Below are 15,102 nucleotides of genomic sequence, written 5' to 3'. Positions count from 1 at the left end.
CTTAGATTTTCACATCTCATTAACCTTTCTGCCCAGCATGGTGCATTCTGGGAGTTCAATTTTCCTGCACACAATCTGAAAGCTTCAAAATTAGCTTTGAGGTCTCCTTTGCACTACATAGCAGGCAGTTGAAGCTCACATTCATACAATGTGATGGTCCCTGCACGATTTCACAGGCACCTACTGCAGGCCGAGATAAAAAAAAAGAGGTTGCCCAATGGTTTCAACCCTCTACTGCCCTCTACAGGCCTTCAGAAGTAAATGCAGCCACAGCGCACACCCATCACTTGCTCTAATATCTGTAGTTGTTAAACACCGATGGCGCGTGTGCCATTAAACTAGTATCCCATACCACTATTTACACCATTCTAGCTCCGAACACATTTCACAATTACCAACATCGACAAAAGGCTCAAGCAAGTTTAAGCTCCATTCCCAAAAGGTAGAAACATTGGTTTTATTAAAAGGTGAAAGGTCACTTGACAATTCCTGCGAATGATCCACATGATGGGGAGCAGTAATTCTTTGACTGAGGCGACACCATAGACATGGTGAGGGCAGTACTAATGGCACCCAAACATTCAAATTAATTTCTTCCCTGATTCGTAGAGACACACCGGGCTCCTTACACGATGGCCACAGTCAGAGCATTTTAAGACAGCGCTTATGAGCTTCATCACATTCTTTAGGCATTAAATAGTTCTGTCTGGGTAACATGTACTGAAGAAAAAATTAGGAACTTAAAGCTTTGTGAAACACAAAATCAACAGCTTAACAAGAGAAAGAACTTAGACATGGCTTCTGCATTGCTACAACCAAAATAGCCAGAGCTAAAAGGTAGATGTTAAATAAGTGTGTGTGAGTGTGGTGGTCCCTTCAATTTTTAACATAAAACATAAACCGACATAATGGCAAACTGACATTAAGCAGTCAATAACAGCTCCAAAATAAAAACAGTGGCATGACAATCAAAGTTGAATCATTATTCATCTTCTATCTAAAGAAAATTCACAGTAGATCACACTAAACAAAATCAACAGCAACATCATGACCAATGTCCGAATCACTCAAACTCGGCCTCACTTTTTCGCTCTCTCTCGCACACACACACACACACAAACAAACACATACACACACACACACACACGCACGCACACGCACGCACACCCCATCATATACACCCGCAGTTCCTCTTAATGCCCTGGTTAGTGGTGTGCAAGGGGCTCAGTGCAGCATTACCCAGAGGCATCAGGAAAACAGTGAGGGTCAAAAGGTCAAGGCCGGCCCTGACTTAAAAAGAGAAACAAGGCAACTCTGAAACCTGTGATCCCAATGTGCTTAACTCCTCAGCAGCCAGCAGTGCCTGCACACTATTACAACAGTCCACTATCAATAAGGTCAAAGAAATCATACACAACATTTATTTACACTTCTCAGAGAGTAAGAAAATAAGTGAACTGAAAGTGAAAGTCTGTGTCTGTGTTTGTGTGTGTGTGTGTGTGTGTGGAGCGCCAGTGTCTTTATGTAAAGAGTTTTCTCAAGAGTGTCTGTAGGTAAGTGCAAGCATTTCAGTGTGTGTGAGCCTGAGTATCTGTGTTACACCTCCTCCTCTTCTTCTTGCTCCTCTTCTTGCTCCTCCTCTTCTTCCTCCTCCTGCTGCAGCTCCTTCTCCTGATGCACTGCCTGGCTCTGGGCCCAGCCCTGTGGCGCACTCCCGCTGTGCTTCTTCTGGTGCCGTTTGTAATTGTCCCAGTGGCCCGTAGTGTAGCTGCAGATAGGGCAGCAGTGCGGCTTGTGCCCGCTGTGCCGCAGCATGTGCCGCTTGAGGTTCATGCTCTGGTTGCAGCTGTACGGGCACAGCTGGCACAGGAAGGGCTTGGCGCCCGTGTGGATGCGCTCGTGCCGCCGCAGGTTGGCCAGGTTGCCGCAGGCATAGTCGCAGAGGTCGCACGCGTACGGTTTCTCGCCCGTGTGCACGCGCATGTGCCGCTTGAGGTTGTCCAGGTGCGCCGAGGCGTAGGGGCAGTGGGGGCAGCCGTAGGGCTTCTCGCCGCTGTGCGTCTTGCTGTGGCGCGCCAGGTGGTTGGGGTACTGGCTGGTGAAGGGGCAGGCCGGGCAGGTGTACAGACGCTCGGGGGCTTTGGCCCGGCCGCTGGGGGGCGGTGGCTCGGGTCTCCGGGGCGATTCCTGTAGCGGGCCGTCGGCGGAGCCGTTGACGGGGGAGGGCGGCTCCTGGTCAAGCCCGTAGGGGAAGAGGATGGACGGGACCCCCTGGTCCTCCTCAGCTCCGGGCTCCAGCAGGCTGGAAGGGGGCCGGTCCTCCTGCAAGCTGTCATACGAGTGCAGGAAGTCAGAGTCGCTGCTGCTGATGCACATCATAAAATCTGACACCACTCCTACAGAGAGAGGGGGACGGAAAAAGAGAGAGAAAGAGGAGGGAGAGAGAGGAAATGTTGAAGAAAGAAGACGTCAAAACAGAGACGTTAAAGCAACACAAATCTGTCTTCCTCTTTCCTGGGTTTGAGCCCTACTTCCCCTTTCCTTTGCTGTGGCATGTGCTGCAGTGTCCAGTTCCTCACACAGATCAGGACAACACCCAACACAGACACACAGCCCAGCCTAAAACGCATCTTTACTTCCAGCGCACAACATTTACAAAGTAACACAAACTGCTGAACACTTACACACATAAAAAATCTGTTTGTCCTGCACCCAATACTACATCATATCCACTAGCACACTGTTACAACATTACTAATTATTACCACTCACACAAAGCCCACAGCTGGCCACTGAGATTTACAGTCTCAAAATTGAGATAGATGAAAAAAAGCCTATCTAGCGGTTTTTGTTTCATACATGTTATTCGTTCTTCATAAAAAGACACAGAAGTATTGAAAACAATTAAATAAATAGGCCTACACTTCCAAACACTAAATGAATCAGCTACGTTCATACAAATCACTACAGAATTTGAACTCAGACACTCCTTGTCGGGTTTCATAAAATGCTCTGCTTGCACACATCTATGGTAACTCCCTGTTCTCTGTATTCTTTCAATCAAAACAAACATCCAGCCACGTTTGACCCCTACCTTCCTCGATGGCCTCCTCTCTGTTGTTGTTGTTGTTGTTGTTGTTGCTGCTGCCGTTGCTGCTGCTCTTGTGCGAGGTCATGTGCCTCTTGAGGCTGAGGCTGCTGCTGGCGCGATAGCTGCACTGGCCGCAGGTGTGCGGCCGCTCCTGCGCGTGCATGCGCTGGTGCCGCCGCAGGTTGCCCAGCGAACTGCAGGCGAAGGCGCACTGCAAGCACTTGTAGGGCTTCTCGCCCGTGTGGATGCGCATGTGGCGCTGCAGGTTGACCAGCTGCGCCGAGGCGTAGGGGCAGTGCGGGCACTGGTAGGGCTTCTCCCCGTTGTGCGTCTTCATGTGGCGCTTCAGGTGGTTGGAGTAGCGCGACGTGAAGCTGCAGATATGGCACGAGAAGTTCTTGCGGCCCGCAGAAAGCGGGGTGGTGGTAGAGGTTGTGGTGGGGGTGGTCTTGGCTGGCTTGCTTCGTCTCTGCGCTCTGAGACGCACGTCACCTTGGGTGGTCTTCGCCGGAGTGGCGCCCCCTGTGGACCTGCGGCCAGTCCCTGAGTGGTTGTGAGCGCCGCAGCGAAGGCACAGGGGCTGTTGGGGGTCCTCCAGGATACCCCCGCAGCCCCCACAGCTGAGGTGGGGCGGAAAGGCGTCGTGGTCGCTGGCCGGGTCGCGGGGGTCGTCCACATCGCTGCCCAGGCTGAGCTGCTTGTAGCTGGTGCACTCCTCGTCGCTCAGGGAGTACACAGCCATGCCCATGTCCCCCGATGCACAGTCTGCCACCACACAAGGCACAAGGCTGGGTTAGCTTCAAGGTTTATTTCAGATCAGATTTACTGACATGCTATTTGTTCTGAGATTATATTACATTACATGACAAGGGAAACTTTGGGATTTTTCAACCTGGGCCAACCTATTTTTAGATTTGTGTGGGTCCAAACTCTCACTAAGGACAATTAATGATCTATTCAGTATTGAGTTGAAACACGATGAATGGCTTTACAATGTTATCCCCTGGGGCTGCATCCCAAAGTAAACCGTTTTTTCTCCCCGCCTTTGACAGACAAATATATTTGTAAATATAAGTGTCTGATTACAGAAACTACGGAAATGTTCAGATTCTACAGTTACAGAGGTAAACAGACACAGGTCTATCTTTATCTGCAGGGATCCCTTCCATGTAGTCACACTTATGAGCCTGTCAGTGGTAGAAAAAATCGGTTTACTTTGACACAGATGCTTCAGCAAAAATGTGTATTGATTGAATCTGGCTGTTCACGCATTAGGACTGCCTACACCCAGCTGATTAAGCCCTCTGGATTAGAAACACAAAATGTTTGTTTTTGGAGGCGTGAACTTGGGTCACGCGCCCTTGGTGTTCTAAAACTCTTAACAACCGTCCAAAACTTGCAGCAGTAATGCACAATTAAAGTGCTTGAAATGCTAGGAAGCACACATGAAATGGAGTCTCCACACGTCCTATGAGCTTGTCCTGTGTATATATTTATAGGCTTCTATATGTAAGAATACCCTACAGTATATGTTTTTGGGTCAGATCAAACTGCATCACAGCGCCTAAGTCATAGCTACATCCGGTCACATTTACCCATTCTCAGTTTAAGCCATTACCCATTAGTTAGGTCTACCTGAATCTCGGTCGAAACCTATGATCTTGAAGTCTGCCTCTCCGAACTCCAGGTCCTGCCCCAGCAGGAGGTTGCTCTCCAGCACCAGGGTGTCTGGGTTCCCCACCGTAATTCCATCCTCATAGTCCACTGAAAGCAAAATAGAACACACAGGTTGTTCAACCTCAGATATGTGGACTATGGACAGAATAGTGTATGGCAGGGGACAGCACACGGCAGACGTTGGTTTGGCACAGAAAGTGATAAAAAAAATGACATAGAGCACACAACACCATGGCTTATCAGCATGGAGTATTTCCACCATGGAACTGCAGTGTACCAACGATTGTCTCAAAAACACAGAATTAGAGAGCCTGGGTTTCATATGTCACAAACATATGCTCCTAAGGTCAGGAGACAGGGGTAATGTCAGTATACATATAAATATAGTATGATATTACTTCTGATGAACTAGATGGCTTTTATTATGGAATTTTCCTGGTTGTAATGTTTTAACATGGATTTAGCTGCCTAATTCCTGGTAGGTGAAACCCTACTTGGCAGTAAAAACCTTTCTGATTCTGATTCTAAAGGGGACTGTGTATTGCTCTCCCTCTGTTAAGAGAAGGCAGGGCGATGAGAGAGCTGTGGGGTTATTTTAGGACAAGCGCTCTTGATGATGATGATGGAACAAGAAGAAGATTGGGAAACAGGCCTTAGCCTTTGCGGTGTTCTTTGGACCAGGGATGTGCCAGCTGAAGTTAGAGTGACCTAGGTGGGAGGGTAAACATGTTAACCAAAAAGGAGTTATCGGACGGTTCCATCTGGTTGTGTTCCTTCACAAAGTGGGAAAGTGTGCATCATGATGACATTGATGCCAACAGGTTCTTGGAAAGCTGACATATAAAGTTTTACAGCAAATTGGGGTTTCTGGCCCAAGGTATTAAATCAATCTGGTTAGGACTGAGTTGTCAAGTTATAGCCATTTATGATGTAGGGCTGTTAATTGTTATCACTGTTTCTTATCATGTCATTGGTAAGACATTGATCCAGCATCTGCAGAGATGCCAATAAACTACAACTTTGCTGTACCTTTGCTGAGGTGGGATCTGATGTCAAGAAAACTCTAAGAGCAGTAAGTACTCGGAACAGCTTTCTTCAGAGACTTTCTATGATGTTAAACGCGTTACTCTTTTACGGCACATTTGGATGTTTAGCATTTCAATCTAGCGAAGTCAGAGTTGCCGATTGGGACCAAAGTTGATCTAACATTAGTAACACATTATTAACTAAGCAAGTAAGCCGAAGGCAGATATATAGTTATAGTCATATTCATAGCTACATCAATACTATGTTAATGGTATTTAGCAGATGCTTTTGTCCAAAGCCGACTTACAAAACATTAAAAACAAACACTAAAAACAGATAAATAAAAACTTTAAAAAAGCTGTAACTAATACTAAATCCAAGAAACAATATAAGGTACCAATATATAAAATGAATAATAATAACAGATAACAGAAACAATAACAAATACCAAAAACATGAAGTAGGCCTCAAGCCGATTTTTTAGCACTTTTTAAATATACCAAGGCTGTCGCTGGAACGGATGGCACTAGATAGGTCATTCCACCACAGAGGCACCACAAACGGAAAGCGTCTCGACAACTAAATAAGGCAAAGGTGTAGAGGTACAGCCAAGCCAATTTAAGGTCATTAGGGGAAAAAACGTTTACATTTTGAGGAACAGAGATGATTTTCAATGCATGGAATGCAACCATACTCTCATCAGGCACAAATCAAGGTCGGACTAGTAGGACTAGTTGTGCTTCATTGGTTGGTATGAATTGCACTTTATATCCTCAGTGCAGCCTAACCTGTGTTACAATACCGCAGGGGGCTGAAGAGATCTCATGTAGAGTACCGCAGTCTTTTTCCTGCCTTAAGCTTCCCCTTTTTGTTTTCTTCCTCTTTCTGCATCTTCCTCTCCCTCACATGTCTTCCTCTTGCCTCCTCTACTTCTCTTTCCTGACTGTTTGCCGACCAAGGGGGAGGTGTTTACAACATCACACACACACACACACACACACACACACACACACACACACACACACACACACACACACACACACACTCACAGCATGTTTATAAGCTTTATATGTGTGTTCCCACCAACATCATGGTTGCCACTGTAATACAAGAAAATACATGCTGCCCCCCATATACAAAAATATTGCGACGATTTGTAGATCCTTCCCAAGGATATTGCTATTCTGATTTCGGACCAGCAATCTCCTTCTGCAGAGGGCAAGTCCAGATGATAGAGCAGTAGTAATAACAGGAAAAACACAACCCCTAAGGTCTGGGCGGCAGGTTTCACATTAAAACATGAGACACGGTCAGCTCAAAGACACGAATGGGTCAGGAGTCACTGTGAGAGGAAGGAACTGCGAAGAGGAGCCAAATGTGTGTGTGTGTGTGTGTGTGTGTGTGTGTGTGTGTGTGTGTGTGTTGCTAAAGGGTGGGGGTACAGGGAGAGGTCAGGGATGGGTTAACCCAACTCTTCTTGGCAGTCTCTGAAGGGAAATGGAGTTAGGAAAGACTGAGGAAGAAGAGGATGTCTGGAGGGGACTCGGACTGATAGCTGCTAGGTTGAGATTTTTTACTGTGAACGAGGTACACGTCCACTGAACAGTCGTTTATTATTTGTTGACTGAGGATTTTCCTCAGCATGGCTTATAACATCGACTTCAATAACAAGAAAATTCGGAAGCACTGGAATGCTTGCAATGTAAACGTGCTAAACTGGTAGAAGAACAACCCATATGTACTAATTAAACATGCAACAAAAGGGGCCACTCTTACACTCTTCAGTGGCCAGATTAATTCCGATGAAGTGCAAACACAAGGCTTGATCATATTTATATATTTATAAACGGACACAGAATGAGAATGACAGGGAACCGCTATATTGTAGTAACTACTTCAAAATCAAAAGCCGGCAGACAGAGTGAAAATAATTTAACCGAGTTGAGGTTACTTCCTCGTGGACTACACATAAGTTGCAGTGAGAGAATTGGCGTTAGATTTATCACAATAAACAGATAATTTCATTTCCACAGAATACCACTGACGATTTGCGTCATATTCAAGTAATTAAATGTAAAAAAGGACTTGACTTACATTTGACTGGCTGTGGGTTGGATTGTTTCCGTCGGGGCATTTTGTCCGCTTCTCAAATGCAGTTCCCTCTGCTCAAATGGCAATAAGCTCATTCCTTTAGCTGCACACTGTCATCTTCCTCTTCCTCTCCCGCACAAAGACACAACTATCAGTGTCATCAGTCGGTCCACCATTGCCTTTGGCTACTCACCTACCAGCAATGATGCGTTCACCTTGCCAGTCTCGTCGCCTGATAATTTAAAAGAGGTGGCGAGATTGAACAGTGTTCTAAACTTTACTGTGAGGTCAACGTTAGGTAACAATTTGCGAGAAAAATATGTCAGTTTAAATAACTTTTTTGTTACCTATAATGTAAACAGAAATGACCAGTGATATCTAAATTATAATGAAAGATCTTAGCGCCACAGACCCCTAAAACATGTGGTTTATGCAAGCGAGGAAAGTAAACCAGCATATCGTAAACCTTAAAGTTTCACTTACTGTAATGCAGGATTTGTGTAGGGATAACTGAGAACTAGCCCAAATGTTTTGGCAGGTATCTTGTAATAGCAGTGATAGTCAACACGAAAAGCTAGCGTTGGCTATGAAACTTGACGCTAGGATAACATTACTTGACTGCATGTTAGCTATCTAAGCTGTTGAGCAAAACTTGCAAGCCTGTCAGGCTACAGAACAACAACACGACGAACTTCTGTTGCCAAGATGGTTCGTATGTATACTTGCTTTGACAACCCATATACGAAACATGCGGCTTTACCATTCTATAAGCACAATTCTCTACCACTATTGCTACATGAAATTAAAACTTTTAAAGATTCATTGTTGGGACATTTCCTTTCCCTGTGTGTATTTCCGCTTTCGATGATGACAGCATCCGCCTTTAGAATTCTCATCTGCAAGCTATGGGAATTAGTTTTTTTTCCCTCTCCAACAAATGTGGTTATGATGGCTTTGTCAACAAATAAGTACGTTCCTATACTTTAGCTAATATAATGGGTATAATAGTTGCCCATATAGCCTAGCATTCCAAACTGTGCTTAAACGGAGGTAACACTTTTTGGTGTCAGAAATATTCTTCATGTAGCCTTACACGAAGGTACATTTCACAAGGAACACAAATGGTAACGCAAAAAATCGTTTATAGTTCTAACTCTAAGAGTAAGGCTATCAGAGGCAGAGGTACCAGGTCTATTTATATAATAAAAGTACACACTACGTGTCTTATTGTGGTGACAAGTAATGAAAGCAGGAGGGATGAAATAAATCCAATGTGTCATTTTAGAGTGTTTTAATGTACAGAACAAGTGCAACTTATTATACTTACAAAATCGTATTGACCCCATATCTACAATGAAATAAATGAACCATCTGGTTTGACAGTGTTAAGACAACAGGTGTGACTGTTCTGTAGGCCTCATTGTTCCTCTCTGAACTGGCCATTTTCAGACAAGCCCATTTCGATCTAGCCTGGTGACACCAGCCTACGTATTTCCGCCTGAATTGATTTCAAGCTCATACTCAAGAAAGACGGAATGAAATGGAGTCACAGGCTGGTAATGGCCAGGCTAATTTCGATCCATTTGTCAGACAAAATATTTAAATAGAAATGGTTCCTGGCAGTTTTCTCCATTATACTACAGAGTTCCCTAAACATACAAACATAATTTTGTGAGTAAGCTCATTTGTTTACTCTCCTAATACCCATGCTTTTCATATAACATTAGCCTTATCGAAAACGAGTCACACACACAGACACAAGTATCACCCATCTGAAAACAACCATTAGTCGGAATTCAAGCACGGTCCCTGTAGGCTACTCAAACTTCATTGGATGTAACTGTTGGATTACTGCTAGATGTATTTATGACTCCCAAACCTGGCTTTGTATGCCTTGAGGTGACTGAGTAGTCACATTAGGAAGAATGCAATGAACCAGCGCTGTGCACTGCACAGTCAAATGGCCAGTGCTCCGTTCAGATGGAACTCCAGCTGAGAAAGAATGGTGCTCATGGGAGGGATTTGGTTCAGCTGAGTCAAGCGTTGATCTGGATGTGCACAGGTAGGGTCAGGAGGGGCCACTGTTGCCGGGTCAGGTGGGGATCAGGTGATCCCCGTCCTGCTCGGATAAGAGTAGCCTGCAGGATTAAATGGCCGCAGCGGTCACCTCAGAGGAGTCCTGGTCAGGTGGGAGGACACTAGATCTGTTGTGTGAGGTTCAGGAGACTAGGTCAGGATTCAAGTGCCTACGCCTTTGGGACTGGGACAGGTAAGAGGTTGCAACTTAAGGTAGGAGCCAGGGACAGGTAGTAAAAGTGGTTGCCTAGGCCAGTTAGAAGTCTAATACATGTAGAGGTAGGGAGTAAGTTAGAGGAACCTTGGCCTGGTTGAGGCTTGGGTCAGACCTTGATGATGCTGATTGATGATGATGTCCTTTGAAACTGCAAGAGAGCACAAATTATTACCATCACTGTGTACAGATCATTATGCAAGTGTTAGTCAGTTTAGACAAGTTAGTCAGTTTAGACAACTCTAGTTTACAGAGCAAGTTCTGAGATTTAGCCAGTTGATTTTCTGCTCTATTTGTTGACTGTGTTTTATATTTAGCTAGCTAATGCTCTGAAGCATACCTCTAAACATCATACAGGCAGGGAAAGTTCTCATCACTTTCCTCATGAGTGTGAAAGTTTCTAGACTGACATTGTAAGGAAATTGGCCTTAGAGTTCCCACCTTGTGCCTGCAGGCTTGTTCAGGTAAATTTGTAAATGTAGTGAGAGGGAGTTCTCATGACTTACTTTACTCCCTAATAACCCTCCGTTGTGGTACTCTGGAGTACTGTGCTCTGAGGGGGGCTTGGCCTTCTCTTTGCTGTGGTTGTTGGAGTCATTGTCTTTGATGATGTCATACTGCTTACAGAACAGACCTATTACAGCTGGGAAAGAATGAGAGACAAATCTTGAATCTGCTGTTTAGATTTAAATGATTTAATTTACTTTCAATTCTTTATTTTATTTTATTTTTCTGGGCGACACAACAGAAGGGATAAAGCACATCTAGATATATCCTTCATGCCAAATGTTTGATGTTAAATAAATTGGCAGCAGACAAGCCAAGAGCTGTCTTTTTTTTTTTTAAATGTCAAACAACAGAATAATTAGTTTCTCTCCCCAGGAGTTCCCCATCACATTCATTTTCTTCATTCTGGAACCTCACAGACACTTTAGGTTTAAGTGTTATAATATCAATCTCAGCATGAGACTGCCAAGCATAGATGGCTGATGTATTATCTCTGCAGGTGCCTTATTCACCTGTCAGCACATGTGTGAGGTACAGGAGAGTGGCAAGTCATTTTAACCATAAAACATCAACCATTAGAGAAACAACTAGTTTGCTAAAAAACATAAACCCCAATCCTTTGTCAAATGTTGAGACTGGTGCTACGTAGGGCTGGTGTTTTCCAGGTAGATCGGCATGGGTGTTTACCTGCCCACATGATTAGTACTGTCATGACGATGACCATCTCTCCAGTCTGCAACTGTCTGGTCATGTCTAGACCCTCCACTGCTGGGTCATCTTCAGCGAAACACAGAGAAGGGAGACACGATATGAACAAAACACACATGGAACTGAAAGAGGCAAACTGAAATAACCTGCACTCCATTTTATCCTCATAGAGACTCTACAAAGATATATGGTCTTCTATTTTGTTCACAATAAAGGTGTTTTTGTGTCTTTGGATGATAACTGGCAGCCATTCTGACTAACACTACATGTGCTGCATTTCAGATGGACTTTTTATGCCAGGTGTACCTTGGTCCATTAAGCTAGACTGAAAGTGATCTGACTTCTCCAGTGTTCTGAAATGTATCTTCTTGCTTGCTTGACTCTCGCCATGCAGGCCAATAGATTGGACCTGAATGATGTAATCGGTATCTTCATCCAGGTTCCAGAGCACACAGGCCCGGCTAGTGGTGTTTACCTCGCTGATGAACCTCTGTGCCAAGCCATCCTGCCTCTGACAAACACACAGAGACACGCACACAGTAAGGAATACATACACACACAGACACACGAGCCAGGGGAACAAATACATGCATACACACACACACACACACACACACACACAAACACACACACACACACACACACACACACACACACACACACACACACACACACACACACACACACACACACAGACACACAGGAAAACTCAGCAAGAAGTCATTCAAGGTCAGAGCCCAAGAAGCAATATGATTGGTTCCCTTAGGACACAGCATGTCCTTTAGATCTCGCTCTAACCTGCTGTGAGATAGCGTAGCCAATGACAACATCTACGTCCACAATGTTCCAAGACACGTTAGCCGAGTCGGCCCGCAGGTGCGTGATGGAGACGTTGACAGGGGCGGCAGGCCGATCTGATGGAGAGGAGGAGAGGACAAAAGGACTTTGAAGATAACAAAACAATACAATCACAATGTCACATCCTTCACAGGCTCATTACCACATCATAGACATCTTCCACTGCTTTCCAGCGGGCTAGAGTGAGTTAGTCCCCTTTGTCCATAATAAATACTCTATCAAGGTTACCTGGGAGCAGCTGATAATGAAAGCAAAATACACAGTTGTGTCAGCCTGTCTTTCTAGTCTCTAACACTAGTCTCAACACACTATTAGCAGTGTGAAGATTCCTTCCAGTTTTCAACCAGGATATTCTCAGTTCTGACTCAGTGCTGTTTGTTGTTTACTTGAAAGGATGACACTACAGAAAACAGTGGAGGATGATCAGGCAGCATGCGGCGATGTTGGCTGACAGGTCTCTAATGTGTCTCTGTCACAGTGTTTTGAAGGTAAAAATAATCCGGCTCTAGTGTCACACTAGAATTTTTTTTTTTTCAAAAACATCCAGCTGTCATCTGGCCAAAATAAAAAGGATCCAGGCATATGATGGGCTAATGAATATGTAACAGCTTCTGTATTTAGCTAATGTCATGACGGGTCATTATGCAAATATATTCCTCTTTCCATTCATGTCCTACCCTGTAATTGCAAAGGCAGAACCACTGCAGTGCTAGCAGACATAGCTCTGCAGCACCTGAGAGGGCAGGCTTGCCACTGAGATGGCTGGGGCTTAAATCTGCCAGGGCCCAAGGTCTGCTTTAGTCCTGTCTGATTCAGGTCATACATTAATATAATAATAATAATAATAAAAACCACTGTTTCTTTCTTCTAATTGAAGGCATCTTTCCACTGCAGGAACTTATGGGTCTTTCAAGTCGCTTCAACGTTAACCGAAACAGCCCCCTACCCAGTCCTTTTCTTTTTAGTTCCCCACTGTGGTGCAGGAACTACCAGACCTACACGTTGACATAGCCTTTGCTCTTCGATCGCAATGTCAATTCCAAGCACTACAAAATAGCAATATATTTCTCTAGCAACCGCAACGACATTTGACTGCTAAACACTCAGATGGCAGCTGTATTTACTAGATAAAAGCACTGTTGATTAATTAAAGCCTATTTAGAGGCTAGAAGAAGCCTTGTTGTTCTCTTCTACTCATGTCAAACCAATAAGCTTCAACTATCACTGCAAGCGCCACCCAACAGTTTCAGGGCTGCACATAAGTGCTGATTTCTTCTGTGAAAACAGCCCTGGAAGAGGACAGGGACAGTTCCTGTGGTTGGAACACACTCAAACATTTCAGTGGCCTAACTGGTTGTGATTAAAAAAAAAGGGCCAAGTGACCACACCACAAGATCTCAAACAAAAAAGACATCCCTCCCTCTTTCTCAGTGCACAGTGAATCATCTAGTCAAACCATTAGCCTGACTGTAAAGGTCTGTCATTGATTTAATGGTGAGGCCCAGCCACCCCGAGTCCATCAGAGGGGCTCATGTGGTCTTTAATCAATGTCTGTCGCTGTCAGAATGGGCTCTACATCTCCTTTAACATCATATGCTGTATCCATATTGCTATTTGTATATCAAGAAAAGGATTATTACCCACTGTTTACTTTGAGTCTGTTGGGCCACATAGGTTCTGTTATTATACCAGATCCACTCTTGAATCAGGCTTTGATACTCAGTCATCAGTGACACAGACAGTGACAAAGAGGCCAGAGCAAAGGGCCATAAAGTGCACTAAAAATGCTGATCTAGGATCTGAGTGCAGGTTCTGTGAATGACCCCAGTGATTGATATCTGGACTCTGGCAAGCCATGTGGATGAATATTGAGTTGGCTGGCACGGCGCTGCAATCCACTAAATGCGCTTTAAACATGAGCGAGCACCACTCTACCTCATTTGTGTTAGTGAGTACATCAATTATATTTGTAGAGAGTGGGTCCAAGTCTGCCCTTGGATTTCTGTCACTGATACACCCTCTATATATAGAGCACAAAAACAAAAGAAAGGTAATAATGACAAAAGTAACAATAGGTGTATAGCCTAGAGGAAAAAGCTTTGTGTATGCTCTTGACATCTAACCATGCAATATGAATGTTATTGGAGCGCTTATGAAGGTGTCATGTTTATAGCAAGTATTTCTGTAAGGGCAACTGAGCTTGTGTCAGAGTCAGGCGTCACACTTTTCATCATCATACTGACTTGGCAGCGGTTATGTCTCATGGCTTCATATGATCTACACCGCCTTAAACCTCACCCAAACACACACTCTCAGGCACACATGCACACAAACACAATACAGTAAATCAAAGGCACTTAAAGGCCAGACCCATCACCCTTAGGCTGGCTGGCACAATATATAGGCTATGTGTTGAAATGGGTGGAATGGCTAAACCACAATTTATGGTGTGTGTGGGTGTGATAGAACTTAAACCATCATCCTCCTAAATACAACTGCACACTGAAATTCAACTTGTAACTCTGTGATGGCGAATGTCACAGTGATGGGGAGACATGCCATGAATGGACGACTCACAGATGGATGGGTGGGTAGAAGTACTGTTCTACTTACTTGCCCCTGCATAAAGTATGTGACCTCCGCACACAATTAAAATGACATGTAGAAAAAGGGGAGTCATTTTCCACAAAGCGCTGTCGCTCCGCAGCTGATCAAAAATCCTTAAAGGGACTCGTCCTTCACCTCTCCATCCTTTTACCCCCTGTAATGCTCTTCAGTCCAACATCAGATCGGGTCTGATACCGTCGTTTCTTGATTAGGCAGAAGTTCAGGATCGCTCATGTCACCGTCATAC

At 44.6% G+C, this 15,102-nt stretch overlaps 2 protein-coding genes across 2 annotated transcripts; both read right to left on the bottom strand.

Annotated features, from left to right (window-relative positions):
- Positions 1–417: 417 nt before the first annotated feature.
- Positions 418–8,013, bottom strand: znf513b (zinc finger protein 513b). The gene is made up of 4 exons (XM_080850526.1): positions 7,889–8,013; positions 4,727–4,855; positions 3,095–3,856; positions 418–2,396 (listed from the first exon to the last, which is right to left on the bottom strand). The coding sequence occupies exons 1-4, from the start codon at positions 7,926–7,928 to the stop codon at positions 1,597–1,599; spliced, it is 1,731 nt and encodes a 576-aa protein (XP_080706652.1). The 5' UTR covers positions 7,929–8,013; the 3' UTR covers positions 418–1,596.
- A 2,271-nt stretch (positions 8,014–10,284) lies between these two features.
- fndc4b (fibronectin type III domain containing 4b) lies at positions 10,285–14,928 on the bottom strand (the record flags this gene model as incomplete). The annotated part of the gene is made up of 6 exons (XM_080849813.1): positions 10,285–10,326; positions 10,682–10,818; positions 11,370–11,459; positions 11,697–11,901; positions 12,189–12,304; positions 14,862–14,928. 6 exons carry the CDS (start codon positions 14,926–14,928, stop codon positions 10,285–10,287), a joined length of 657 nt encoding a protein of 218 aa, XP_080705939.1.
- Positions 14,929–15,102: the final 174 nt, after the last annotated feature.

This window comes from Sprattus sprattus, assembly GCF_963457725.1.
Source record: "Sprattus sprattus genome assembly, chromosome: 13".
In the NCBI taxonomy this organism is placed as follows: domain Eukaryota; kingdom Metazoa; phylum Chordata; class Actinopteri; order Clupeiformes; family Clupeidae; genus Sprattus; species Sprattus sprattus.
Note: the sequence above shows the minus strand (reverse complement) of the source record. Positions and strands in the feature narration are given on the sequence as shown.